The sequence below is a fragment of the Balaenoptera physalus genome (assembly GCF_965194825.1).
Source record: "Balaenoptera physalus genome assembly, chromosome: 3".
NCBI classification, from domain to species: Eukaryota; Metazoa; Chordata; class Mammalia; order Artiodactyla; family Balaenopteridae; genus Balaenoptera; species Balaenoptera physalus.
In genome coordinates this window covers 3,202,784-3,227,751 of record NC_138890.1, presented here as the reverse complement: position 1 = coordinate 3,227,751, position 24,968 = coordinate 3,202,784, and the positions used below count along the sequence as shown (strand labels likewise).

Here is a 24,968-nt window from a genome sequence, read left to right as displayed (position 1 = left end):
CCCCTCCCCCAGTGGCCCAGTATGGGGGCTGGGGAGCCAAGGGGAGTGCGCCCACGGGGCAGCCCAGAGGGGTTTTGAGGGAGGAGCAACCCCCCGTCCACCTACCTCGTACAGGCACGAAGTCTCCGGGGCTCTCGGCTTTGTTGGAGGCGAAAGGGCTGATGGAGGGGAGGATGATGAGGGCGAAGGAGAAGAGCAGGACCTGGTGGAGATGGGGGCAGGGTCACCCCATCCCTCCCCCTCCCCTGAGCACACTCGTCTCATAGGCAGGGAAACTGAGGCCCAGAAGACTGGAGCGCGCCTGAGCTGGGGCTCAGGGCCGTCCGTGCTCCTACTCACACTCACCTCCCCCACAGGACCCTCTGCCAAGGCTGACAAGCCCCTTGGAGCTGGGGGTCAGGACTCACCGCTATGCAGGTGCCCGTCTGAGCCGACTTGCTGGTGGACTGGACCACGATGGCCTGGAGTTTCTTCAGCTGCTCCAAGAGGGACCTTAGTGGAAACGGGAAGACTTGGTTGATCCCTACATAGCCTTGACCTGCCTCCCTGTGATTCCTGGGGTCCCCCAGCCTGGCTGAAGTCTGAATCCCGTCCATCCCTGAAGACCCCACTGCTCTTAAAAGTCCCAGAAGCTCCCTCAATAAACCTCCACTGAACATCTCACCCACTTCTCTGCCACCCCACCTTCTCCATCCAGGTTGCCATTACTGCTCGCCTGGACACCTGTCCCAGCCTCTGGTCCCCCTAAGCTTCTCCTGCTTCCTCTAGAGTTCATGCTCCACACTTTTTCAAATGTGAGTCAACTTCTCCCAACCCTCCCAGAGTTCCCATCTCCCTCGGAGGTAAAAGCCCAAGTCCTCCCCGAGGCCCACAAGGCCTGGCACAGCCAGTCCCGTCCCCTCCCTGCCCTCCCCTCCTCCCTCTCTCCCCCTCGCTCACTCTGCTCCAGACACACAGCCCCTCACTGTTCCTCCTACACACAAGCATTCCTGCCCCAGGGCCTTTGCACAGGCTGTTCTCTCTGTACCAAGGACACTGTTCCCCCACTCCACCCCCCACAGGTCTTTTTGTAGCTGCTTCTTTCTTATCTGTTGGGTCTCATCTCAAATGTCACTTTATCTGACCTCCCTGCCTAAAATGGCACCCCCCTCACTCCCTAGCCCCTTCCCTCTAGTTTATTTTCCTTCCCAGTGGCTATCACTATTTGAATGATCTTTCATATATTTTTGTTTGTCTGGAGTCTGTTTCTCAGTAGACTGTGAGTCTTTAAGTGGAGGGGCTGGGTCTGTTTTGTTCACTGTTTGGGCCCCAGTGTCCAGAACTATGCCTGGCACAGAGTAGATGCTAAATAAAAATTGAGTAAGTAGGGCCATACAGTTTGATCTAGAAGTATGCCAATGTAGCAAATACTCAGTGGAAGCTATTTGGAAACAATGGCTCAAGAATTTTCCTCAGGTTAAAAACAGGTTAGTAGAAAATATACCACCTGGTTGGAAAGTTTAAACATAGCTACATTATAGCACAGAAAAAAAAGAACTAAAATTCCCTTCTAAATACCACCATAAGAATCAATCAATTCCCTGGTGGCTCAGTGGTTAAGAATCCGCCTGCCAATGCAGGGGACACGAGTTCGAGCCCTGGTCCGGGAAGATCCCACATGCCATGGAGTAACTAAGCCCGTGCACCACAACTACTGAGCCTGCACTCTAGAGCCCGCAAGCAAAAACTACTGAGCCCACGTGCCACAACTACTGAAGCCCGTGCACCTAGAGCCCATGCTCCACAACAAGAGAAGCCACTGCAATGAGAAGCCCGTGCACCGCAACGAAGAGTAGCCTCCGCTCACCGCAACTAGAGAAAGCCCATGCGCAGCAACGAAGACCCAGCTCAGCCAAAAATAAATAAATAAACAAATAAATAAATAAATTTATTAGGAAAAAAAAAAAGAATCAATCCCTCACTATTTGCAAACAGACGATTCTATGAAAGAATAAGGCACCAAGCACTGTCCACACAAGAAGAATATGCTGATAGGCTTTTAAAAAATAGATCAAGCTGTTTAAACTTCAAACAGGACATCACAGAAGATGGAAATTTAGCCTGTATTAACTCAATTATGGAGGCAACACCAACCATGTGACAAGATGAATGTATATATGCAGGGAGATAAAAGATTTAAGGTTTAAAAAACACCCAACAACTTGACAGAGGCATACATTTCTTCCCCAAAGCTGAATGAATGCAACAAAGTCCTCTCTGCCACCAGAGCAGACATCCAACAGTTCAAAATGTGAATCAGGAGGTTGACCACGACGGGGGGAGGAAATACCACCTCCTCCCATCACAACTAAAGTGTTATCACAAGCTATTTCACAAACACCTGTAATGGCATCATCCATGACACCCCCCAAAAAATTGACCAAGTAAATGCACCCACAGATGGAATCACCTGCAGTTATCCAGCACACCATACTCCTAGCCTTTAGACATTCATATGCCATTTCCTCTACCGGCAGCATCTTCCCTTTAGTGAACTCTTACACATCCTTCAAGGGCCCAAGTCCAAAACCCTTTCTCTCTGCAGCCTTCCCCCTTTCTAGGTGGAGCCCTTACCCCCTGCTCTGCCCTGCCGTCACACAGCCTGTCCGCCCATGTCCACCTCTCCTGCAAGGGACTCTGGGGTCAGCTCGCCCTGTTCCCTGCCCCGGTTTGACCAATACTCACAGGTTCTGCTTCTCAAGATGCAAGACCTTCCTCTGAAGTTCCTGGTTCTGGGCAGTGCAGGCTGACATCCTGCAGGGGCAACATCACAGTGACATTCAGAATATGCCTGTCACCAACAGGTCAAACTAACATCTCTTTGTGAGGCCCCACTGTACAGGCAGGGAACCGAAGCCCAGAGAGGGGAAGTCATTCATCCAAAGTCACCCTGGCAAGTCTGTAGCAAGGCCAGAATTTGAACCCAGTTCTGCCTGGCTCCTAGGTACCATCTTCGCATTGGTGTGGGGCTTTATTCCGGTCTCAGCCCCCAGGATTGGAAGTGGACCACCAAACTCAGGCAGTGATGCTTTGAGAAGATGCAGTAGCATGGCAACTGAGTCCAAGGAGACCCGAGTTACAATCCTCACCCTCCCTGTGACCTTGAGGCGCTCTGCTGTCTGGCCTCAGTCCCCTCATCTGTAAAGTGGAGATACAGTTACCTAGTTCATAGAGCAGTTGGGGACTGACATGAAGTAAAGTTGATTAGGGGCTTAGCAGAGCACATTTGAGGAACAAGACAATGTGATCATTCCATCTAGGGTTATGGGGTCCAGTCCGGGCCGGGAACCCCACCTTTCCCATCTGCATCCATCTGTTAATGCTGTCTTGGCCCAGACAACTCAGATGTAGAATTAAAACACTCAAATCATGGGACTTCCCTGGTGGTCCAGTGGTTAAGACTTCACCTTCCAGTGCAGGGGATGTGGGTTCAATCCCTGGTTGGGAGCTAGGATCCCACATGCCTTGCGGCCAAAAAACAAACAAACAAACAAGAAAACAACCAAAACATAAAATAGAAGCAATATTGTAGTAATTTCAATAAAAACTTAAAAAATGGTCTACATCAAAAAATCTTTAAAAAAACCAAAACACTCAAATCATGGCATGAGGATATGCTAGTCCTCATATCACAACCAGGGAAGAGAATAAATTCTCCCACTAAAAGGCCCTCCTTCTAAATAAATCATGGGATAAAGAAGAATCCACTGTGTAAATTAAGAAAGACCTAGGGACCAAATGGTAAGGACAATGGTGCAAACCAAAATGTGTGAGATGCAGCTAAAGCAGTGCTGAGAGGAAAATGTATAACCTTTTTTCTTTTTCTTTTTCTTTTTGGCCCCTCAGCATGCGGGATCTTAGTTCTCTGACCAGGGATCAAACCTGTGCCCTGCTGCAGTGGAAGCATGGAGTCTTAACCACTGGACTGCCAGGGAAGTCCCCCAAAATGTATAACCTTATTACAGCTCAACCAGCTGAACATACACATTTAACAATTAGCAAAAGAACAACAGAATAGATCTTCCCCACCAAAAGCAAAACAAAACACAACTAAGACACAAGAAAGCTAAGAGTAGAAATAAAGGAACTAGAATACAAAAAGACAACCGGGTGGGAGGAAAAGCCAGAAATTCATTCTTTGAAAAGAATAATAAAACAGACAAACTTCTGGCAAGATTGACCAAGATAAAAAACAAGAGAAGGCACAAATACACAACATGAGTAATTAAAAAGGGCACAACTATAAATTATTCAGAACTTAAAAAAATAGCAGGAGAGAACTATGAACAATTTTATGTCAGTAAATTTGAAATGGACAACTTTCCAGAAGAATATGGCATCTCAGAATTGACTAGAAAAGAAATAGAAAACCCAAATCGGTAACATTTAATTAAATCACTTTTAGTTTAAAAAGTGAGCAAGCTAAGTTTTTATGTTTCTATTAAAGAATAAAGAGGATGTCCCTCAGTAGCCTAAATGAGTTGAGAGAGGTGATTGGATGAGACTGGGGTGCACAGTTCTTTTTCTTTTTCTTTTTTTTTAATATTTATGTATTTATTTATTTGGCTGCACCAGGTCTTAGTTGCAGCACGTGGATCTTAGTTGTGGCATGTGGGATCTAGTTCCCTGGCCAGGGATCGAACCTGGGCCCCTGCATTGGGAACGTGGAGTCTTAACCACTGGACTACCAGGGAAGTCCTGGGGTGCAGAGTTCTTTTTTTTTATTATTATTTATTTATTTATTTTTGGTTGCATTGTGTCTTTGTTGCTGCACACGGGCTTTCTCGAGTTGTGTCAAGTGGGGGCTACTCTTTGTTGCGGTGTGCGGGCTTCTCATTGTGGTGGCTTCTTTTGTTGCGGAGCACGGGATCTAGGCGTGCGGGCTTCAGTAGTTGTGGCACGCGGGCTCCATAGTTGTGGCTCACGAGCTCTAGAGCGCAGGCTCAGTAGTTGTGGCGCACAGGCTTAGTTGCTCTGCGGCATGTGGGATCTTCCCGGACCAAGGCTCGAACCTGTGTCTCCTGCATTGGCAGGTGGATTCTTAACCACTGCGCCAACAGGGAAGTCCCAGGTGCACAGTTAAGCTGAGGAAATTCTGCCTTTCTTCTCCCCCACCGAAGGAAGCCATGACAGCTCTGAGGACCAGTGATGCTCAGCAAGGGAAGTAAATGTCCCATCTTCAGGCAAAGAGCCAGGACAAGATGGATGATACCTTCTCCCTTCTTGGCATAGCATCTTCTAGGGGATTAAGGGGCCTCAAACCTGAGCCCTGTACCACCTTACTAGGCATTTTTTCCATCCTTGCAATTCACGTGAAAAATCGTCTCTCCCAGAGAAGGAAACAACTCTAATTTTGTCAGATCCTGAAAACTGTGACCTTAGCTCCGTTGCGTCCCTCTCTCAGGCCTCAGTTTCCCCCTTAAGTGTGGTGTCCTGGGACCCCAGCCTTACCGAGTTTCCAGGCCATCAATATATTCCTTCTTCTTTTTCCGGCTTTCTTGGGCTGACTGTTTGTTCCGAATTTTCCGGCGGATTTTTTTCAGCACTCGCTCCTCATACTGCAGAGTGACAAGGGGGGCAGACTGAGGCGGTCTGGAGGGTCTGCTCTCTTGTCCAGACCCCACAACTTCACCCCATTATCCTCCCAAGGGAGCCATCCCAGACTCAGGGACTTGAGGGCAGACCCATGATGACTTGAAGACCAGATTTTCTGCCCCGAAATTCTTGCAGAATCTCTAGGGGGGGTCCTGGGTCCTGAAGGTCTTCCCAGCTCCCAAACCCAGTCTCGTATTGGCAACTGGATTTTGTGCACTGGTGCAATCCCGCCATCTTCTGGCCATCTGTGGGAACAGCGCCTTTCCCGGGGCCAGTTATCAAGACTAAGAGAGGTCTTCCAGTTGGAAAAGCAAACTCAGATACTGATATTGAGTGAATAGGCTGGGTGGGGACTGCGGCCAGCTAGAGAGCCCCTACTGCGTTGGCTCTGAGGATGATTTTTCTGGCTCTGGTGACAGACACGTCCTAACATTTTAGTGGGGGAGACCCAAAGGTGAGACTCATGGGCAAGTAGCTGCAGGGAAGGGGGCGAGCTCCAGAGCCAGGGGTCCCACTGACTCACCTTGGTGAGGGGCAGCTGGGTGGGCAGGGTGATGCCTTCTTTGGCCAGCAGCTTCTTCTCGTCCTCCGTCAGCACCAGCTCCTGGCTGTGCCCGGTCCCAAGGCGCAACAGGTTGGGGGCTGCCAGGTGATGTTGCTGTGGGGAAACCAGGAGAATTGCTTTGAGGGCAGGGAGAGTGACCGCCTCTGGGAAATGAAAGAGGCATCAGGTCTGAGAAACAATCGATCCATCTGCTGTAGAGTCCCCACGGGCACTAGGGCTCCAAAGAACCAGCACACAGCCCTCTGACCCAGCAATTCCACTTCCAGGAATTGCTCTTTAGATAAAAGTTTTTCATTTGTTTCACAAGTAGTCATTAGACAGCTATGTATTTAGCACCTACTACATGCCAGACACTTCTCTGGGCTCTGAACATTCCTTGCAGTGCAGTCTGCAACAGCAAAGGGAAAATCCAACACACAGGGCACAGGTTAAGTGAGCCTACGGGAAATGGGGGTGAGGGGTGTTTCTCCCTGTCTACTTGTTTGTACCTTTGGAACTTGGACTATGTGAATGCATTTGCCTATTCAAAAAAATTTTTAATTAAATTTAAATTATGAAATAGAAACACTGAAAATGAAAGAATCGTGTCTTCAGAGAGCCAAGTCTTAGGAATGTCACACCATGGAATGGGAGGCTCAGGAATAAAGGTGGAGATTGGGGCAGCCTGACATTCGTTGGATCAAACTCCACTCCCTAGAATTCCAGGCCATGGATCAGCCCAACCATTTTCTCTCCAGGATCCCAGCCTCAGCATGTTCATCTGCAAAATGGGGATAAGGTCTTCCACTTCTCAACGTTGTTCACACACAGAACAACAGTATTAAACCTGACACATTTACAAAAGCCAGTTAGTATTTCCAGAGCAGTCATTCGCCTTTCCTATCTTTCAAGACCTGCTGAAGTTCTGCCTCCTCCAGGAAGCCTTCCTGGACCTGCAATGCCCCTCCAGCCTCTCTCCCTTACGGGTACACTTCCATGAGCAGTCAGTTGTCCCCTTTTGACCATGAGGTCCCCAGAGGCTGAGCACACAGCTGGTGCTCACCGCGCATCTCTCAAGTCAAGAGGGATGTTCTGCTCTTTCTTAGAGGTTGTCAGGACAACTTTGGGCATCAGGCAAACTAGAGTTCAAATCCTGACTCGGCCACTTGCTTGCTGTGTGACTTTGGCTTTGTGGCTTAACCTCTCTGGGCGTTGGCTTTCTCATCTGCGAAATGGAGGTACTAATTGGGTTCTCAGGTCTGGTTTACCTGTAGTAGAACCCCAGGGCAAGATAGACAGCCCTTGGTCAGCGTGCAATGGGCACAATAGGCCCAATGGGCCAGCCCAGGGATTGAGCCTGCAGCAGCTGTGTGACTTAGGTCAAATTACTGGACCTCTCTGTGCCCATTTCCTCAAACGTAAAATTAAGATAAGAGTCCCAGTTTTCAGGGTTGCTGTGAATTAAAAGATGATACATTAAGAGCATTTAGAAGAGTGCCTGGCCTATAGTAGATGCTTGGTAAGTTTTAGCCTTTTTTTTTTTTTTTTTAATACTACTACTATAGTAGAAAGTATCCCAGCCCAGGAGACAGAGAACTCAGGACTGGGACCCACTGACTTACTCTGGGTGTAAGTCAGAGTAAGTGACTTGGACTTACCTTGGACAACAATCAGCTCTTGTCTGTGACTGTCTTCCAATCTCCAAAATGGGGGTATTGGGGCCCCATGAACCCCAGCGCCCTCCCACCTCTGATGCTCCAGGGGGCGGGTGGGGACTGCTCACCAGGTCCCCGCCACTGCCAGAGAGGAGGAGGTCTTTCACTGTGAGGTTGCAGTGCGGGGGTGAGCTGGCCAGCTCAGCCTGCTCCCCGGCGTAGAGGCCTGGGCTCCACATTTCTGACAGGGCAGATGGGGACAGAGACAGGGAGGGAGTCAGGCAGGGGTCCCCTGGGCTCCCAGCTTCTACTTCCCTCCTCCAGCAAAGCTCCCAGCATTGACCCCAATGTGCTAGGGAATTGTGGCACAGCTTGGGGCCCCAAGATCTGGTGCCTCAGTCACCCCTCCACCATAAGATGGGAACCCAGATTCATCAGGACATTGTCAGGGACCCACTGTCAACCCAGGAGGGAGCAGCTGTTATTGCCCAGGATTATAGGCTAGATCTGCAGCTGGCCTGGCCTTATCTCTCCCTCGGGGAAAGGACCAGGTCTGATTCACCTGTGGTTTCCTCCAGGTACCAGGTACCTGGCACACTGTAGGTGAGCTGCTCTGGAGAGCACAGACTTCAGAGTCAAATAGCCCTTTGTTCTAATCCCGACTAGGGGGAGCTGTGTGACCTTGAGTAAGGGACTAAACCTCTCTGAGCCTTAGTTTTGTCAAGTCTCCAAAGGGACTAATAAGCGTTCCCATACCATCGCAATGCTCAAGAGACAAAGGATACCCTGTTGGCGGTGGCTTCTGCATCAGGCCTTCCTCCAGGTCCGGGGGAGAACCCCAAGGCCCGGGATCCCACGACCTCACACACTTTCATTGAGCGTCTACTATGATTCAGGCACAGCAGGTACAAAAATGAGGTTGCCAGAATGATGCTTGGGGCAGGAACCAGCCTGCCAGGGGCGCATCCCACCTTTGCGGCTCTGACTCATTTCTTAACCACCTGGAAAACGGGCCCATGACAGCATCCCAATACCCATCTCAAAAGGTGGGTTTGCGTGTACAGTGCCTGGGAGAAGGGGAGGGTAGTTGGCAAAGACATAGGGCTCACCCAGGTCTATGGCCACGGAAGCCTCAAGCCCTTGGGCCACTGGCCCAAGGTTCCTGGTGGGGCAGGCAGGGCCAGGATGGTAGGAAGGGCAGGGCCCCTTGCCAGGCTCCGCGCTGTGGCAGCTGGCCGGGGTGGCAGCCACCCCGCTGTGTGGAGGGGTGTCCTGGGGGTCGGAGGGCAGATCTTCTGAGATGCCACTGTCACTGGCCGCAGGAGACCAGGTCGGGGAGCTGGGCACTGATTCTCCAGAACGCAGGATGGAGTTGAGGAAATCATCAGAGTTCGGGCCTGGCAGGACCTGTTGGGACGGAGAGGGACGGTGGGAATTAGGAGGCCTATGTTTTGGTTTGGATAGCTGTGTGTCTCTGGGCAAGCCACTGACCCTCTCTGGGCCTCACGTGTCCTTTCTGTAAGACGGAAAGAGCTAACGCTCCTTGCCCCCAGTGTTGTTGGAGCCTGAACACAGTCAGGTAGCACGGGAACAACATCCAACCGTGTCGAGGCACAGGCCCCAAGTTTAAGTCTGGACCCAACTCCAAACTGCTGTGTGTGTTACCACCCCTCTCTGGGCCTCGCTTTCCCCACCTATAAGAAGGAGGTGATGTCATCTGTCCCTTAGGGTCGCTGAGAGGTTCCATACAATAACGTGCTTTGCTAAAATCTCACACATGAGCAGTAAATGCACACAGCTGAGTGGGGTGCGGGCTCTGGCCCTGGGGTAAATGCAGTGGGTTATCACCTGGTCCTCAACGTGGCCCCAGTCCTCGCCCAGCTCTACGTGTCTCAGGATGCCGTCCTGCCGGTCAAACAGGAGATCCAAGAGTTCCAGGCTGTCGATAGGGCACGTGAGACTGGTGGAGGAAGCCATCTGGGGCAAGGAGGGGACATTTGTGAGGGTCACGCAGCCCTTCTCCTCCCCACCACCCATCTGCACACCACCCTGAGGTCCATCCTGCTCCAGTTCTATCCCGGCTCCAGCCCCAAGGTCGGGCCTGTTGCTCCTGCTTGCTGGACTTCTGTCTCCAAATCTGTGTTTTGGGGCCAACCCAGAGACTCCCGGGGCCTGACAGCCAATTTCTTTAAGAAGTGGTAGACAGATGCCCCCGTGGGGATGATCAGCCGATGGAGATAGCCCTCTCTGGCACTCCCATGCTGCCCAAATTCCCCCCTTCTGGAAGGCGGGGGAACCAGGAAGAAAGACCAGGAGCAGCCCCGGAATGGAGACACAATTTTGGTCGTTGCATTCTCCCTCTGGGCCCCAGTCTTCTCATCTGTAAAATGGGATGTGAGGTTCCTGCCAACCCTGGGAGCTTGGGGAAGGTTCCTGGCATAAACCCTCCCTCACCTGGAGACCCGTGCAGGGCTCACCTTTCCAACTGCTGAATCCCCATTCATGAGCCAGGCCAGCTCTTTCTCCAGCCACTTCTGCGTCTGCTGCGGGCTGGGGGCTCACCCCACCACCAGGGCTCCCAGGCTCCACCGGCTCTTCTCTGTGGCTCTGTCACCACCCCTAAAAGATGCTGAAATAGTCCTGGGGAGCTCCTAGCCCACCCCCAGGTGCTGATTGGGGAACAGGCAAGACAGACAGGGTTAAGGGCCAGTGACACGGGGGCAGGCTAGGGGGAGGGGAGGGAAGACCGTTATCTCAGATGTTTCGTGCTTTTCCAGCCGGCAGTGGGCAAAGGCCAAAGTCTGGGGAGCCGCGGCTCTCGCATGACCTCTCCCCTACTTTCAGGGACTGTTTCTCATCATAATCCCTGGATGTTGGCTCCAGGAGAGCCCAGGGCCCCTGGCCGGGTCCTGTCCACTCTCAGAACAGAACCAAGAAGAACTGCCCAGGCCTCCGCTAGAGCCCTTCCCTCTGCCAGGAGCCCCCTTCCCTCATTGGAGCTGGCAACCCCCAACCCCCTGCCCACAAGCAAGCTCTCCATGGCCAAACCAGAACAATCGATTCCTTCTAGAATCTTCTATCATTCATTTATTCTCAACAAATATTCATTGAGCCAAACTTATTCCCTCCTCAGGGCCTTTGCACTAGCTGTTCCCTCTGCCTGGAACTCCTATCCCCTCCACCCCGAATCTATCACTGCGTTCACATATTCGGGAATGTTTTCTATCTGTGGATCTCAGCCCAAACAGGTGAGAGGCCGTCTCTGACCCCTCACCAGAGAGGAGCCCTCACCCTGTACCTCTTTATCACATCACTGGTTTCACTGAAATCCTCACTATTTGAAATTTTCTTGTTTACTTGCCTGTATTCTTCCCTCATTCCTCCCCTGCCTCTTCATGTGAGTGACTTCGGGGCTAAGATAGAGGCTCTTTTGTTCTCAGCTGGGTCCCCAGTGTCTAGGAAGTGCCCGGCACACAGGAGGTGATCAGTCAACTCTTATTCATTGGGCACCTCCTGTGTGCCAAGCACTATTTAAGGCCCTGGGGATAAGGCAGCGGATGAGCTAGACCATAAATGCATAAACACACCAGAAAACTGACAAATGGGCAAATGCTACCAAGAAACTAAATGTCATCATGTAAAGGGCAACAGAGGGCTGGCAAAGTCTTCTTTTTAGAAGGTGACATTTAGGGACTTTGCTGGTGGTCCAGCGGTTAAGACTCCACGCTTCCAATGCAGGGGATGCGGGTTCAATTCCTGGTCGGGGAACTAAGATCCCACATGCCATGTGGCATGGCCAAAAAATTTAAAAAATAAAAATAAAAAAAAAAAAGAAGGTGACATTTAAGTACAGTCCTGAGTGATGAGAAAGAGCCAGCCACTGGGAGATCTAGTGGAAGGGTGTTTCAGGCCAAGGAACAGCATGTGCAAAGGTCCTGGGGCAGGATGGGGCCTGGCGTGTTGGAGGAACAGCCAGGAGGCCCGTGTGGATGGAGCAGAGTGAGCGAGGGAGAGAGAGGGAGGAGGGGAGGGCAGGGAGGGAATGGGGCAGGTCGTGCAGGGCCTTGCAGTCTGTGGCAAGGAGTTTGGTTTATACCAAATACAGCAGGAAGCTGTTGGAGATTAGTGAATGGATGACGAACCTTCTGTGTGCCGGGCACGATGGTAGGTGCTAGGTTTACACAGTAACTCAGACACCCTCCTTGCTCTCAAGAAGTTCACATCCTGGTGTACGTTTCTCCCTGGACCAGCCATTATTTATTCATGCATCAAAAATTTAAGGACGACCTACTATGTGCTGCGCCAGAGTGGTTCTCTTATCTGACAATAACATCTGTGGTTGTCACAACTGGGGGTGCTCCAAGCGTGGAATGAGCGAGGGTCAGGAACGCTGCTCCACACCCCACAATGCCTGGAATGGCCCCACACAGAGAGAGCCTGGCCCGGATGTCAGCAGTGCCTGGCGGGAGAACCCCTGCATTACGGTAAGTGTCCCCCTATGGGTGGGGGACATGATCTCACTCTTGACTTCTGCATCTCTTATTTCCTTTTTAACCACTCTGTGTTGGATGTGTGTGTGTGTGTGTTGGATTTTTTGAGGGGTTTGTTTTGTTTGGTTTGGCTTTAGTGATCCCAGTCATAATATTTATTCAGCCTTTGCTATGGAGGCTCCTTTCCAGGGCAGTCTCAGCAGGTGTAGAAAGTAGGTGAAGTTTGACTTCTGGGCTTGTCTCTGCCTCCCCCTCACTCCCATTTATGACTCTCAGGAGCCCCGGTGCCCTTGACATAGAACTCTTCCTCCTCTTCTTATCAAGACCTGCCAGAATCATGGATCTGGTATTACTCATTTACACCTTCCTGTAGATTTAGACCCCATAGTCCACCTCCCCAGGATATTTGTACTTTTTTTGTAATTTTATAATCATGGGCTTTGGAAGGCTTTTATATGTCCTAATGAAGAGATGTCTGAAAGGTCGGATAAAGATAAGCATTTGAGGGAAAAGAGGACTTTCTGATGCCCTTGGCATCATATGACCTAATTTACTGGACATGACCACACGCTTCAAAGCGATGCTAAGTGGGAATCTAAAGTAAAAGTCCCACAATAGATTCCACCGATGTGTTTAAGCACGAAACATGGGACTTCCCTGGTGGCGCGGTGGTTAAGAATCCGCCTGCCAATGCAGGGGACATGGGTTCGAGCCCTGGTCCGGGAAGATCCCACATGTCGTGGAGCAACTAAGCCCGTGCACCACAACTACTGAGCCTGCACCACACCTACTAAAGCCCACGCACCTAGAGCCCGTGCTACGCAAGAAGAGAAGCCACCGCAATGAGAAGCCCGCGCACCGCAACGAAGAGCAGTCCCCGCTCGCCGCAACTAGAGAAAGCCCACGCGCAGCAATGAAGACCCAATGCAGCCAAAAATTAATTAGTTAATTAATTAATTATTTAAAAAGTATGAAACATAACACAAGAGGGTGCCGTGTTGATTGAGGAATACTGTGTTAATAAACAGCTTTGCGGAACTTGTCAGAGCCTTTACAACACCCTGTAACACCCTTGGAAGGGACAGAGTTTGTAGCATTTCTTAAACATAATTGCGTAGGTGTGAGTTTTATTTTTAAGTTGCACTTGATTCATACTGAACCATTTCTGATATATGAAAACGTTTAAAGATACCCACTAGGGGCTTCCCTGGTGGTGCAGTGGTTGAGAATCTGCCTGCCAATGCAGGGGACACAGGTTCGAGCCCTGGTCCTGGGAAGATCCCACATGCCGCGGAACAACTGGGCCCGTGAACCACAATTACTGAGCCTGCGCGTCTGGAGCCTATGCTCCGCAACAAGAGAGGCTGCGATAGTGAGAGGCCCGCGCACCGCGATGAAGAGTGGCCCCCGCTCGCCGCAACTAGAGAAAGCCCTGGCACAGAAACGAAGACCCAACACAGCCAAAAATAAATAAATTAATTAATTAATGTTAAAAAAAAAGTAAAAAAAAAAAAAAAAGATACCCACTAGACTGACTGCAATACAAAAGACAACATCAGGTGTTGGCGGAAAATCTGGGGCAACTGGAACTCTCACCCATTGTTTGTGGGAACCAAAAGGGTCCAACCACTTGGGGAAACTTTGGACAATTGGGAAATCTCTTATAAAGTTAAACATGCATTCACCATATGACTTAGCAATTTTATTCCTGGGTATTTACCTAAGAGAAATGTAAATATATGTTCACAGAAAGATTTGTACGTGAATGTTCACAGCAGCCTGATTCATAATTGTCCTGAACTGTAAACAACTCAAATACCCAGCAATAGGGGAGTGGATAAACAAACTGGTATATCCATACAACACAATAATACTCAGCCATAAAAAGGAATAAATTACTGATACATTCAACAACATGGATGAATCTCAAATGCATTGTGATAAAAGAAGCCAGACATAAAATAATACTGTAGGATTCCATTTATATGACACCCAGAGAAGAGGCAAAAGTAATTCTTGGTGAAAGAAAGTGGTTGCCTGAAGTAGAATGGGCAATTGATTGGACAGGGGCATGAAGGAACTTTCTAGGGTGGAGAAAATATTCCATATCTTATTTTTAATGGTGGTTACATAATTGTCTAGAATTGTCAAAACTCAGCCAATTGAACACACCTGAGACCTGTGCATCATTATTGTAAATTAATTCTACCTCAATAAAAAGCATACTAAATACATAATGAACAACCACGTACATAATGTGTTTAGGAAAACATTAGAAACAACCAAAATATCTGTCAATAGGGGATTGATTAATAGAGTCTGATGTGTTAACACAATGGAATATTATGTAGCTGTGAAAATGAATGAGGGTTATCTTTATTGAAAATATATGGTTATTTCAGTGTTTCTCAACATTTTTTTATTCTGGCCCTCCCACAAGGAGTCTTTGAAGACATTTTCCTAACTGCTCTCCCATGAAACTGTAAATCCACATGTATTCTATATACATGCTTGTGTACCATATGTATATCTGTGCTTTATACAGTAAAAGAGTAAGATTTTTTTTCACCCCCTAAGAACTAGTTTTCACAACCCCCTTGAAGGTAATATCTTTCCCATTGAAAATGCACTGGTTAAGTAAAAATTAAGGTGCACAACACAAGATACTGTCTGTGTGTGACAAAAGGAAAAATGAAATGTGTATATACGTTTCTTATATATTTATAGAATATCTCTGGAATGAGACACAAGAATCTGGTAACGGTGGTAACCTTCAGGGCTGGGAGCTGGGAGGTGGGATAGAGAAGAAGGAGGGCTTTTCCCTGCATAATCATTTATTTGGGAATTTTCAGCCATGTGCCCAATGTACATATTCCAAACAAAGAAATACAATTTAACTTTTTTAAAAAGGAAATAAAACAATACAAATAAAATGCAAAGCATACCTTTTCCATAGTTTCCCAAGTTTTCTAATACAAGCTCACCTTGTATTAGAGTTAGTGTTTAGGAGCTGCCCCCTCTACAAAAGTAAATTGATCCACCTGGGTCCCCAAAGTCCAGCATTCCCACTGCCTTGCCTGTAACATTCCTTAAATAAGGTGATGCCTCCCTTTCATCAGTATTGCTTTATTCTGATGTGAACACTACCATATCAATAATTGCCAGCCAAGTCCTGCCAGGAGGCAGTTTCCCTATACCCATGCTTTTCTCACAGATCCCTCTTCCTTTCCATCTCTAAAATTACCTCAGGGAAAATGTGCTCAAAGCACTTTGAGCTAATTCCAACTAAAGTGTGAATGGCTGATAACAGGCACATATATTCCTTTTCTTGGGAGCATTTACATTTCCTTATGGAGCCTTAAGGCATTATAACTCAAAGATTAGTTCTTAGCATTTTTCCCCAGGGCAAAAATCACCCCTCTCAGATGTTACTTAGATATAACTAGACCTAGGTAAAATGTGAATGACTGATTTTAGGTGAATATATTATTTTTCTTGGGAACATTTACATTTCTTCATGGAGCCTGAAGGAACTGTAGCCCAGATCTATATTAGCTCTTATCTTTTTGCCCAGGGCAAATAACTTCCCTCTGTGGGTTTCAGATGTACTCAAGTGGTAAGATGTTCAAAAGCCACTGGGTTCTATGTGAAACACCATGAAATTACGATATTCAGTCTCACACCCTTAAACATACAAGTTTCCTATCTATAAAATCCCAGCATTTAGTTTAGGGCACATAGGAACTGCTTCCTGAATCTTTACTGACTGGAGATTGCATACTGTACCAGATTCTAGCTCAGACAAGTGGTAGTTAAAGGTCAGAAAAGACTGAAAAAAAATCAAATGAGAAAACTAAAAATTGAGAAAATGCTAACCATTTCCTCTGCAGCTTGGGGACAGTTCTATAGGAGGTAGTATGATTCTGTGGTTAAGAATAACTCAGGGTTTGGAGACAGATGGATGTGTGTGTGAACTCTACCTTCACTCCTCACAGATATTACGTTAGACCCTGGTAAGTCACTTCACTCCAAAACTCCCCTTTCCACTCTATAGCACTCTAGGGGTGCTGAGCTGTAGGAGTGTAGATTTGGGGCTGTTGGCCATCATTACCCCATGATGGGAGAAGCTATCTGAGAATGAAGCCCACCCAGAATACAGCAGAGCAGACAGAGAGCAATCAATCCCTGACAACATGGTCTGAAGTCCTGGACCCAGCCATACCTGAAATCCACTCCTTGGCTTCAGAAACATGGCAGTGATGTGAGCCAGTGACTTCCCTTTTCGGTTTAAAATTTTTGAGCTGGAGTTTCTGACCCTTGCACTGAACAAACAACAAAACAAACAAACAAAAAAACTATTTACTTTCCTTGATTAATCCTGTCCACAGAGCCCTCTCCCCCTGCCCCAAACTTCACATTTGAATGTAGATTATAGAGATTAGCACTTAACACACTCTCCTTAGGTATTTGTTGATTGGTCCTGCCTGTCTGTATTGTCTTTTCAAAACTAGACTGAGTCCCTTGAAGGTTGAAGGCAGGTCTGTTCATCTCCCTTGACACTACTCAGGGCATGGTGGATACTCAAGAATGTCTGGCCAGTTCTGAATTTGCCAAAGTGGTCCTCCCCTATTCACATATCATTGCTTTTCTTCCCCCTTAATTTTTGGCTGTGAAATGCTCATAACTGAATCTCTTATACTCTAATCTGATGGCATGCTATTAGCATTGGTTTGCACCAAGATCCTGTGTAAATTTTTTAAATTAAAAATATATATAATTTTTGGACTTCCCTGGCAGTCCAGTGGTTAAGACTCTGGGCTTCCACTGCAGGGGGCACAGGTTCGACCGCTGGTCGGGGAACTAAGATCCCACATGCCGCATGGCACGGCCAAAAAAAAAAAAGGAGAAAGAATATTCCAGAACTCCAGAAATCCCTTTTCAGGAGTTACCCCTCCCCCCATGGAGGTAACCACTGTTCTGAATTCCGTGGCATTTTTTTTGGCTCTCACTACTTCCTGTGTATCTGTCACCCTCCTCCTTCCCTCAGCTCCCACACTCTTGTGCTTCTGTTTATCTTCCAGTGGGCCTTGCACATGTTTATTACAATCCATCAGCAAGTCTTGACAGCTCTGCCTTCAAAATACGTTCATTCTTTGCCCGCTCCATTTCTACTGTCCTGGTCCAGCCCTCACTGAGCTGGACCAGTGCACTCTCCCCCTTCTCCTCCTCCTCCTGGCTTCCATGCTCGCCCTCATAGTCCGCTTTCCTTATTAGGACTCAAAAAGCCCTCTCCCTCGTTACCTTTGCAAGGTCTTCCACTGCCTTTCCTCTCTCTCCCTCCACACTGGACTCACGTCACCAGGCACGGCCCTCCCCCAGGGCCTCTGCACTTGCTGTCCTATCCCCTTTCCTAGATCTCCCTGTGGCTGGCTCCTTTCACCTTTAAATGGCTGCTCAAATTCACCTCCTCCATGAAGCTCTCCATGACCACCTTCTTTAAAACCAGTCTCCATCCCCATCTCGATTTATGTTTCTTCATAGAAACTTACTGTCACCCGACACTATATATTTTGTTCATTTATCACAGCGTACATTCATTCAACAAACATTTATGGAGTGTCTATTCTGTGCCAGGCAGAGGGACACATCCTAGGGAATGTCAATATTCATTCATTATTTCACTCTACGAAAGTGTCTTTTACTCCTTCCGTACATCAACACTGATCCAGGTGCTTAACAAGTCAGAGAGAGGAAAGGTTGTTGCGGGGGAGTACCATAAAGTCTCTAGCTAGGATTCACCTGCAAAATAGGGACAATCATTAGGACAAGACCTACCGTGTGCAGTATCCCTAGTGCCTGGAACTGTGCCTGGTACGCAGTAGCTGCCCAATCAATACTTATAGAAGGAACAACTGAACATGTATAAATATAATCATGCAGTTTAGTGCGTGGCTGACAAACTACAGTCTGTGGGCCAATTCTGGCCCCTGGCTTGTTTTTATAAATAAAACTTTGTTGGCACATGGTCACTCCCACTAGTTTACATATTGTTTACAGTTGCTGTCACACAGTTGCATAGTCTTGACAGAGACACTGTGGCCCGCAAAGCTGAAAATATTTACTGTCTGGCCCTTTTCAGAAAACGTTTTCTGTAATCCACAGGTTCTGTGGATTAGACTTGCTCAGCCCAATAGCAGGATTAAGTTCGCATGTGGTTACTGAGCACTTGAAGTATAAAAAGTGTGACTGAGGAACTGGATTTTAACTTTTAATTTCTATTCATTTGAATTTTAAAAATTGATACTTAATTCAGTTAACAGACAACTTCTGAGTATATATGGAACAAGTTGCGTATGTGAATCTACATTTTTACTGTAAATTTTCTGAACTCTATAAATACAGATCGAGGATTTCTGATGAAAACTGAGCATCCACATTGAGATGGGTTGTACGTGTGAAATACACATTGGATATCCAAGACTTAGCATGAAAAAAAGTGAAATACCGCGTTCATAACTGTGACACTGACTGCACGTTGAAATGATAACAGTTTGGGTTTATGAATTCAATCATTTAGGTTGACAAAAATTTATTATTAATACGAAACTCCATTTTGCTTTGTACTTTTCTGATGTAACTGCTAAAAACTTTAAAGTGAGAATGATATTTCCATGGAACCGGCTGGGGTAGAGCAGGGCCTGGGTTCGAATCCTGCCTCTGCCACTTGTAACTGTGGGCAAATAACTGTGCTCCTCTTGCCTCATTCTCTTTATCTGTAAAATGGGGGATAAAGACACTGCTTCACCGGGTTCTTGGGGGTTCGATCCATTATAACATGTGGAGTGCTCAGAAGGGACGCCCACACAGCCAGGTCTCAAACTCCGGTCATTTTTAGGGTTATTGCTATTATTACTAGTATATGAATCTGTAAGAAACACGCCAGGCTCCGGTTCCGAGGCGCTTGAAGGGCAGACGTCCGCTTGTCATTTTCCGGCCGCCTCAGCCCTTTGGCCTCAGCACAAGTCTGGCCCTAATGACAGTCCCCATTCTGCACAGGAGGACAGAGGGGCTAATAAGGGGTTATGATTCACCATGGCCACTCCATGAGTCAGCCACCATTGAGACAACGCCCAGGTCCCCTGCCCCAGATGGGGACAGGCCCCTCGTCACCATGTCGCCTCCACATTCTTTTGACTGCTTGCCGGAGGGTCCTTTCTACTTCTCCCTTTAGGTCAGTTTTGGGGGAAAGAGGTGAGGGGGTCTGGGAGCAGGTGCTCCCCCCCCTTCCTTCCCCCTCCTCCCCCTCTTTCTCCTCCTCCTTCTCCGGGACTCTCCCCTGGGGTACGGCCAGGCCAGGCAGTGAGTAAAACCCTTGTGACATGGGTGTGGCTGAGGCAGGCCAGGGGCTGGGGACAGGGGGACTCTGATCCGCCTCTTGGGCAACGCCAACTGATTAGCACCGAATCCGCCAGGCTTCCCAGTCCAAGGGGCTCCTGGCTCTCAGGGGTGAGTGAAGACAGGAAGCTTGAACCAGGGTCTCCCAAGACAATGAGAGGCGAGACTTTGTCAGGGGGTGGGAGGCTCCCTCTGCCCTTCCTAAAGCATGAAGGATATTATGTCCGGGAATTCATTCATTCATTCTTGTGACCATTACATCTTTTTTTTTTTTTTTAAAGGAATTCCTTTATTTTTATTATTTATTTATTTATTTATTTATTTTTGGCTGTGTCGGGTCTTCGTTTCTGTGCGAGGGCTTTCTCTAGTTGCAGCAAGCAGGGGCCACTCTTCATCGCGGTGCGCGGGCCTCTCACTGTCGCGGCCTCTCTTGTTGCGGAGCACAGGCTCCAGACGCGCAGGCTCAGTAATTGTGGCTCACGGGCCCAGTTGCTCCGCGGCATGTGGGATCTTCCCAGACCAGGGCTCGAACCCATGTCCCCTGCATTGGCAGGCAGACTCTCAACCACTGTGCCACCAGGGAAGCCCTTGACCACTACTTCTTGAGTGCCTGCTGTGTGCCAGGCATTGGGGACCCAGCAGAGAACATAACCAATTATTCCCGTGGAGCTGATGTTCTGAGGTGGGGAAGAGGCTAAGTAAAATCAGTTGTGCATAAGCAAGGAAATAAATAAATTGAAGAGAAACACAACATTGTAAATCAATTATACTTCAATTAGAAATTTAAAAAATAAATTGGGAGAGACCAGGTATAGAAGAATAAAGCAGGAAAGAGAGATGGGAGGGGTTGGGTCAGGGAGGCCTCAGCAGAAAGATCCTGGGGAGTTGAGGGCAGGGTGGTGCCTTGCTCCAGGATGAGAAGGCTGATGTCAGTCCTGTGATGGTTCTAGAAGTTTCTGTGTGGGGCTGGATGGGATGTGTTTGTGGACAGAGCTGGGAGGTCCCTTGGGTCAGGGATCTGGTTCTCCAAGCTTGGTGTCGGGGTCTAGCCCTTAGTCAACCATAGGAAGGGGGTCCCCCAGCTTCAGGAGACCAGGTGGCCTCTGGGACAGTACCCCGTGAGGGTCCTGAGTCTAGACCAGCAAACGGGGTCAGCGTCCCTGCCATCTCGCAATCCACACCCCTTTGCCCAGTCCCCCCCCCACCATGTCTCACCACCATCTCATCTCACCTCATCTCGGTGATTGTTTTATGGCTGGTGGGTCCAAGGGTCAGAGCTGACCCTCTCACCAGGAAAAGGAGGCCTCCTACGGCTGTGGATGTGGTCAACTCAGCTTCCTTCCCCCTGTGGGCGAGGAGACCTTGTCTCCCCTGGCTCCACCCCTGGGGCTTCTGGGAGGGAGCCCTTAAGCTGCAGGTGGGGGAAGCAAGTCGGGGTCCCCAGAGCCTGAATTCGTCCTGGCCCTCCATCCCTCACCTTCTGAATGTGTTAGCTGCTGAAACAAAGTCCCACAGACTGGGGGGCTGGAACAACAGAAATGTATTCTCTCCCAGTCCCAGGAGGCTGGTAGTCCAAGATCAAGGTGTCAGCAGGGCTGGTTCCTTCTGAGGCCTCTCTCCTTGCCTTTTGTATTATTTTATTTTATTTTTTAAAGAATTTATTATCTATTTATTTATTTATCGGCTGCGTTGGGTCTTCGTTGCTGCGCACAGGCTTTCTCTAGTTGTGGCGAGCAGGGGCTACTCTTTGTTGCGGTGCGCGGGCTTCTCATTGCAGTGGCTTCTCTTGTTGCGGAGCACGGGCTCTAGGCATGCGGGCTTCAGTAGTTGTGGCTCGCGGGCTCAGTAGTTGTGGCTCGCGGGCTCTAGAACGCAGGTTCAGTAGTTGTGGCTCATGGGCTCTAGAGCGCAGGCTCAGTAGTTTTGGCGCACAGGCTTAGTTGCTCCGTGGCATGTGGGATCTTCCCGGACCAGGGCTCGAACCCGTGTCCTCTGCATTGGCAGGCGGATTCTTAACCACTGCGCCACCAGGGAAGCCCCTCTCCTTGCCTTTTAGATGCCATCTTGTCCCTGTATCTCTGTGTCCAAATGTCCCCTTTTTACAAGGATCTCAGTCTTATGGATTAGAGCTCACCCTAGTGACCTCATTTAACTCGATTACCTCTTTGAAAACCCCCAACTCCAAATACAGTCACATTCTGAGGCCCTGGGGGTTAGGATTCCAACATATGAATTTGGGCCTGGGGGATACAATTCAACCCCTAACACCCCTCAGAGCTGTGATGAAACTGAAGCCTGGTGGTCACCTCCCCAAGTAGCTGCCCTGACCACCCCAGCCAAAGTCACCCCCGCCATCCCAGTCACACCCAGTACAACCCCTTTGATGGGAAGGAATTCTGTTTATCTATCTACGTTATCTGTTTACACCAGGGAGCAGGGACCTGTGTATTTTGATCACTGATATACCTTCAGCCACGAAATCAATCCCCCACCACCACTGAAGTGGCTCCAAACCCATCTGTGGAGTGAACCCCACAACTCAGTGTGTGCCACGGATCTCAAGAGAAATGCACCTGCTCTCGGCCGAGCTGGGATATCTGTGTCATCTCTAATCAATTCAAAACTTTCCCATTTTGTGCGCAATTGCTTTCTGGACTGGGTGCCAGGAGGTCGAAGTCCTAGCCCCAGCTCAGCAATCGACTTGGCTGTGACATCACAGAGTCACTCCTCCCCTCTGAGACTCTGGTTCCCCATCTGCAAAATGGGACGATGGATCTAAAGATTATATAAAATGAAGCCCCTGCCAGGTTAAACATTAGGGTTAATGTTTAATCCCAGGGAAAATCTGACCAGGAGTGGAGTTTGATAAGAGTCGTGGGCCACGTTGTGTACGTATATATGGAGAAGCCCACCAGGTAGGGGACAATCCCGCCCACGCATGAGCGAGGTGGAACGGGCTGAGAAAGTGTTAAGAAAGAACCGCGCCCTGATTCTTCTCGCTGGGAGCGTGGTTAATCCCCAAGTGTCCTCCCTGCTGCAGGAAGAACACTGTAGAAATCTCAGATCACCAATAGAATCTCCAGGTTAGAGTATACTTAAGAGATCACCAAAACCCTCAACAGAATTTAGTAACTTTTTTTTTTTTTTTTTTTGGCAGCACAGTGTAGCATGTGGGATCTTAGTTCCCGGAAGGACCAGGGATTGAACCCGTGCCCCCTGCAGTGGAAGCGCTGAGTCTTAACCACTGGACCGCCAAGGAAGTCCCTAGTAACATTTATTTTCATGTTACGTTGCTTTTACAATTACCTTCCAATTGGGGCATCTGATTTACCAGCGCGTTACTAAGTGTCTTTCAAAAATAAATTTATTGAAGAAAAAAAGCCAAATACATAATAATGCTGAAGACGGTACTAAACTTTCTTCAACAAATGTATCTTAAAAGGAAACATTATAGGGCTTCCCTGGTGGCGCAGTGGTTGAGAATCTGCCTGCCAATGCAGGGGACACGGGTTCGAGCCCTGGTCCTGGAAGATCCCACATGCCGCGGAGCAGCTGGGCCCGTGAGCCACAATTACTGAGCCTGCGCATCTGGAGCCTGTGCTCCGCAGCAAGAGAGGCCGCGACAGTGAGAGGCCCGCGCACCGCGATGAAGAGTGGCCCCCACTTGCCGCAACTGGAGAAAGCCCTAGCGCAGAAACGAAGACCCAACACAGCCATAAATAAATAAATAAATAAAATTTAAAAAAAAAAAAAAAAAAAAGGAAACATTATAACACCAGGGTTTTGTTTTTTTTTTTAAGTATCAGGTGCCTAAAACAGATGCAAAAGAAAATAAATAATGTTATTATATTCTAGACAGCTACTGTTGCCTGTGGAAGGTTCTGGATTAGGTGACTCTGTTGAGAACTCAGCAAAAAGGTGTTAAGGACACAACAGCACCCAATTTGAGTGCTTCTTTATAGAATCAAACAGTTTAAAAAAGGATTGAAAAGGAAGTCATCTCTTACCTTTCATTAGGTTTATTTTGTATATGCAATTTGCATGCAAACATGCATGGAGAATCCCAGCGGGGCCTCTGAAACAAACAAACAAGCAAACAAACATGCATGGAGAACTCACTCTGTGCATTGAATTCTCGCAAACCGCCCCCACCACCCCCCGAGTCTCTTGGACTTCCCTCCTCCACGAAAAACAATGCCATTTCTCCTAGGCGCAGCTTCTGGGCCTGGGCGCCCAGTCTCATCAAAACCACAGCTAAAATTTATTGATCACTCACTGTGCCAGGCACCGTGCAAAGTACACAAATAAACTTGATCCTCCAAAAACCCCAAATGAGTTGGGAACTTTGTAAATACCCATTTTGCAGATAAGTAAACTGAGGCTCGGGGAGGGGATGCTCTCGCCCAAGCAGCTTGTAAGCAGTGACACTGAAATTCAAGGCAGCAACGCTAAGTCAGAGTTGCCCCCGGGGTGAGCCAGAGTCAACCCCAGGTAGCAGTGCTCATGGCAACAACAGGCCGGGGCTTTGTCATGTCATCTAGCACAGAGCGAATGTCATGGTTACGGCTCTCTGGATTCAATTCCAGCCCCTCCTCTTGCAAGCCGCGTGACCCTGGGCAAGTTATTTGGCCTCTCTGTGCCTCTACTCCTCCCAAAATGGGGATAATAGTAAAGATCCAATGAGCTCTTACACGTGAGCGGTGGCATACCACGGCTGGGGCGAGGGGAGCAGCCCACCCCAGGTGCTATCAAAAAAGAGGCCCATTAATTTCCAAAATATACAAACAGCTCGTATAACTCAATAATAAAAAAAAAACCAAACAACCCAAACAAAAAATGAGCGGAAGACCTAAATCAACATTTCTCCACAGAAGACATATATAGATGTCCAATAGGCACATGGAAAGATGCTCAACATCACTAATTATTAGAGAAATGCAAATCAAAACTACTATGAGGCATCACCTCACACTGTTCAGAACGGCCATCATCAAAAAGTCCACAGATTAAAAAATGCTGGTGATGGTGTGGAGAAAAGAGAACCCTCCTCCTACACTGTTGGTGGGAATGTAAACTGGTGCAGCCACTACGGAGAACAGTATGGAGATTCCTTAAGAAACTAAAACTAGAGTTGCCGTATGATCCAGCAATCCCACTCCTGGGCATATATCCAGAGAAAACTCTAATTCTAAAATATGCGTGCACCCCAATGTTCACAGCAGCACTATTTACAATAGCCAAGACATGGAA

The 24,968-nt window shown here is 48.3% G+C and overlaps 1 protein-coding gene across 2 annotated transcripts in view; it reads right to left on the bottom strand.

The window, feature by feature from the left end:
- The window catches only part of CREB3L3 (cAMP responsive element binding protein 3 like 3), a gene marked incomplete at its 5' end in the record, with an annotated part of 39,726 nt that overhangs the window by 888 nt on the left and 13,870 nt on the right, over positions 1-24,968 (bottom strand). Inside the window, 11 exons of one of the 2 annotated variants that reach the window (XM_082455073.1) lie at positions 106-202; positions 408-492; positions 2,725-2,793; positions 5,491-5,597; positions 6,158-6,292; positions 7,962-8,074; positions 8,943-9,240; positions 9,682-9,810; positions 10,311-10,452; positions 16,546-16,645; positions 23,726-23,793. In XM_082455073.1, coding sequence (XP_082311199.1) covers positions 106-202; positions 408-492; positions 2,725-2,793; positions 5,491-5,597; positions 6,158-6,292; positions 7,962-8,074; positions 8,943-9,240; positions 9,682-9,810; positions 10,311-10,337 — 1,060 coding nt within the window. Of the gene's footprint in view, positions 1-105; positions 203-407; positions 493-2,724; positions 2,794-5,490; positions 5,598-6,157; positions 6,293-7,961; positions 8,075-8,942; positions 9,241-9,681; positions 9,871-10,310; positions 10,453-16,545; positions 16,646-23,725; positions 23,794-24,968 lie in introns of those variants that run through there. The other variant, XM_082455072.1, reaches the window with a different exon arrangement.